Below are 4196 nucleotides of genomic sequence, written 5' to 3'. Positions count from 1 at the left end.
AAAAAAAAAAAAAGAAAGACTTCCGAATGTTAAATAAAAAGCAGGCCTCCTCAAACAGATTCTGACCTGAGGGCATCTAACAGTGAAAACTGGGGTCATTCCATCGCACTCGCCGTTCATCAGGTTGGGGTCTCCACCAGATCCCAGACCTTTACTCAACAAGCCAACAGACTTATAAGGCTCTAAGCACTTACTGAAAGCTGCTTTATGGACCAGTCACTGTGCCAGCTTCTGGGGATAGATAAAATACCTAGTTCCTGCCTACTGAGTAATGAGCAGGAAATAGCCGCTGTGCAGTGTGGGTCCTGTCTACCAAAGCAGGGTTAGAGGCAGGAGCCAAGCAACCTGTCTTCCAGTTTTCAGCACAGAGAAAGGCACTTTCTCTTTCAGCCACTTCCGCTCACCGAACTGAGCTTTCTCCAGTGCTCTGCATCCAGGGAGTGCTTGCCAGGAACTCAGAGGAACAAGAAGTTTGGGGCTTTCCCAGTTACTCCTGGCCTCCAGTATGGTGAGGGAAGGGGAACTGGCATTAACTGAGTGTTGACAACTTGTCATGCAGCCTGTGAGGCCCTCTACCTACATTATTTCTTATTCCCAAAATAGGAAAATGAGTATCCCTAATTTTCAGGCACATAGAGTTTCAGAGTTGCCATGGTTGCATGTCAGCAGTAGGATTTGAATCCAGTGTAGCCTGCAAACTCTGTGCTTTTGTCTCCAAAGCAGAGCAGCCCCGGAAGTGGGGCAACTGGAATGTCTGGAATCAGCAGGAGCAGGAGGTGCCAGCAGAGGCTCCCATCTCCCCAGGATCTGTCAGTCAGATCCCTAAGCCCTTCAGTTAACTATCCCTCTAATCCTAGGAGAAGCCTGGGTAATACCTCCCACCCAGAATCTGTATGGAACCTGACCCTATTTAGGGATTAGGTGATGGAGATAAATTCCCAAGGCAAACAGCCCTCCTGCTCCTTCATTCGCAGCACAAAACAATCAGATTAAGATGCAGACTTTGGGTTTTATTTGGAGATTAGTTGGTATTACAGATGACAGTGATACCAAAACCTAATGCTCCTATGCCCCTCTCTACCCCAAATCTGTTAGGTTGTTTCCAGAACCCTACGTCAGAGGGCAGCCAGTCTGATCTTTGTGAAAATTAAATCAGTGTAAGCCCTGGGCTCATATTTTTATTACTTTAATATCACTCCCCCTTCAGATCCATAGTTCTGATTAATTTGTCCAGGTGGTAGGAAGTCAGGAGAGGGGGCCCTGAACCATAAAAGGGTGGGTCTTCAGCAGCCTAGATTAGGAACAGCACTCTCCTAGCTCACCTAGCAGTTAACTGATGGCCTAAAGGGCCCTCAGGAGACAGGCAGCTGCCCCTTCTTCAGAGGGAGGAGTGGGAGAAGAATTGGGGACCAGGCCCGGCAAGAAAGGTGGAGAACATGGCCTCCTACCTCATCCTTCTGAAGGTACCTTCTGCCAAGACAATAGGCATGTACCCAGGAGGGGCTGGGGTGCTAGGCCGCAAGAGCTAACCACAGTCTGCACAGGGCCTGCACCTTAGCTAGCCTGGAGTCCAGTGGAGGGGAAGAATCCCTGAGCTAAACTCCCTTCCCATAGGAGAGTTTCGTTCTGTGAGAGAAGGGAGAAAGGGACCCACTTCTGATAATGTTAAGTCCTAACCAGGGCAGGGTGAGCTACAGGAACCAAAGGAGGGGTCTTGCAAGTTCTGGACCTAGATTAGGAGTGGTCCACATTGGTGACAATGGCTGAGGCATAGATGAGGTCAGACAGGCTACCCAGTGAGGTCTGGGGAGTAGCTTGCTCCAAGGAAAGGTATACCTCTGAAGCCCCAACTGATCCCCATGGGGCTGTGACTTTAGCCACCATCCATCCTTGCCCTGGACCCAAGTTAGGAGCTGCACAAGAGGCATGACAACGCACTGAGGCACGCTGAGGTGGGCCAGGGGATGGTGGTGGCTGCCTCAGCACTTGGGGTTCCCAGGGCTGCTGGAGGGTGTCTGGAAGAGAACAGGAGCTCTGAGGGGGTTCGGAGCTGGGGCTTAGACCTCCTGGTTTTCTGTTCTTGATTCTCTTGGCTCGGCGGTTCTGGAACCACACCTGCTAGGGAAGAAGGGGTCTATTCTGGTTCCAGTCTTCCCCCTCCCCAGGACAGAGAAAACAATCCAGAGAGAAGGAGCTGTCATGCCCAGAAGCTGGCTGTCAGAGAGTATCCCTGCCTGGAGGAGGGGAGATCACAGCTCACCTGTATCTTGGCCTCAGGAAGGTGGGTGACCTGGGCCAGGTGCTCACGGGTGCTGATGTCAGGGTAGGGTCGCGCAGCAAATACCCGCTCTAGCTCCAGCAACTGCCCTCTGCTGAAAGTGGTCCGCTTCCTCCGGTGGAGACCCATCCCACTGGTGCGGCCTGCAGCCCAGGTTGGGGATCAAGACAGGACTCCTGCAGCAACATCTCCCCAGCTTCAAAGCCCTCTACTAATCCTGAAGTCCTTATTCCCAGACCTCATCCACCTTCTCCACCCCACCTGCCCCATGTCCTGACCCTGCCCACCCTTTCCCCATCAGGTCACCTGCTGGGGATGCATCCACAGGACTGGCCATGGAGCTGGCAGAAAGCGAGGAGCCAGAGGGCCATGTCAGAGCTGGGCCCACACCAGACCTCTCCATTTGGGCTTTATCCTACTCAGCGTGTCTGCCCCCACCTCAGGAGGGAAGAGGTTTAGCGTCCAGCTCAAGCAGGGTAGAGAAGTCCCAGGAGAAGGTAGGAAGCCCAGGGACAGGGTTGGGGTTTATAGGGGTATGGGTAGGGCAAGATTTGTGGCCCCTGCCCCTGCAGGGCTTCACAAAGAAAGCTGGTCCCAGCCTCCTTCCTCAAACCTCAAACTCTGGCAGTCTGTCCCTGAAATCCTACACTTCACAAAAATTCTCCCAGGGCTCCTTCTAGGAAGCCAAAGAGAACCATCTCAGGGCTCCCAACTGTCAGCTGCCCTTTCTGGAACCCTCAGTGCCCTGGTCCTGGCTGCCTTCAGGGGACAGTGGGTGGCATCCTATCCCACAGCTGAGGGAAGCTGGGCTAGTGAAGCTGGGCAGGATGAAAAGGAGGATAGGGTGACAGTGGGAGGAGCGGGAGCCACCTGCTTTCAACAGAGCTGGGAACAGATGTCACCACCAGATCACTGTGGGGTCTGCTTTATTGCTGTGTCTGTGTAACTCTCTCTGGCCCCTTGATAGCCCCGGTGGGCTTCCTAGAGTCCAGAAGCCTAGAATCAGAGAAGGTTCCTTCAATGGGTGCAATTGAGAGGGTTTAAGAAAAATAATTTTACAGTGTCCTCTATTTTGGAAGTCTTCTAGGGGCTTTTTTTTTTTTTTTTTTTTGCAGGTTTTGGCCAGGGCTGGGTTTGAACCCACCACCTGTGGCATATGGGGCCAGTGCCTTACTCCTTTGAGCCATAGGTGCCGCCCAGCTTTTTTTTTTAGACAGAGTCTCACTCTGTTGCCCTGGGTGGAGTATCAAAATGGCATCATAGCTCACAGCAACCTCAAATTCTTGAGCCCAAGCAATCCTCTTGCTTCAGCCTCCCACATAGGTAGGACAACAGGCACCTGCCACAACACATGATTTGTTTTTCTATTTCTAGTAGAGACAGGGTCTTGATCTTGCTCAGACTGGTCTCAAACAATCCATCTACCTTGGCCTCCCAAAGTGCTAGGATACAGGTGTGAGCCACCACGCTAGGGGGCTGTTTTACTAAGGGGGGGGGTATCTGTGAATTTCCTATAAGTTCCTGCCTTTCCTTATTTCTCCTGACTTCACTGTCCCCCATCCCAGACCCTAGGCAGAGGCCTCAAAGAAAGGCCCACTCTTGAGGTGGTTTGGGGGAACACAGTCACTGCTTCCCCAGGTGCTCACTCAAGCCTGAGCTAACTGGATTTCAGACTCAGGATGGGAAAAAAGCTGAGCTAGGAGCCGCTACCTCTTTCCCTTTCTCTCTCTTCTAAAACCCTAGTCAACTCCAGAGGGCAAAGCAAGCATCACCAGCGAGGTAACTTGTCATTATCAGAGGGGCTCAAAAGAACCACCTGCTTGGCTCGGCGCCTATGGCTCAAGTGGCTAAGGCGCCAGCCACATACACCTAAGGTGGTAGGTTCGAATCCAGCCTGGGCCTGCCAAACAACAATGAC

The 4196-nt window shown here is 52.3% G+C and overlaps 1 protein-coding gene across 1 annotated transcript; it reads right to left on the bottom strand.

The window, feature by feature from the left end:
* Positions 1-1540: 1540 nt before the first annotated feature.
* SEBOX (SEBOX homeobox) lies at positions 1541-2824 on the bottom strand. Its single transcript, XM_003797209.3, has 3 exons — positions 2585-2824; positions 2261-2421; positions 1541-2115 (listed from the first exon to the last, which is right to left on the bottom strand). Exons 1-3 carry the CDS (start codon positions 2679-2681, stop codon positions 1735-1737), a joined length of 639 nt encoding a protein of 212 aa, XP_003797257.1. The 5' UTR covers positions 2682-2824; the 3' UTR covers positions 1541-1734.
* Between the last annotated feature and the right edge of the window lie 1372 nt (positions 2825-4196).

Source organism: Otolemur garnettii, unplaced genomic scaffold, assembly GCF_000181295.1.
Source record: "Otolemur garnettii isolate 467f Iridium unplaced genomic scaffold, OtoGar3 scaffold00112, whole genome shotgun sequence".
Taxonomy (NCBI): Eukaryota; Metazoa; Chordata; class Mammalia; order Primates; family Galagidae; genus Otolemur; species Otolemur garnettii.
This window is presented reverse-complemented; position numbering and strand designations above follow the sequence as displayed.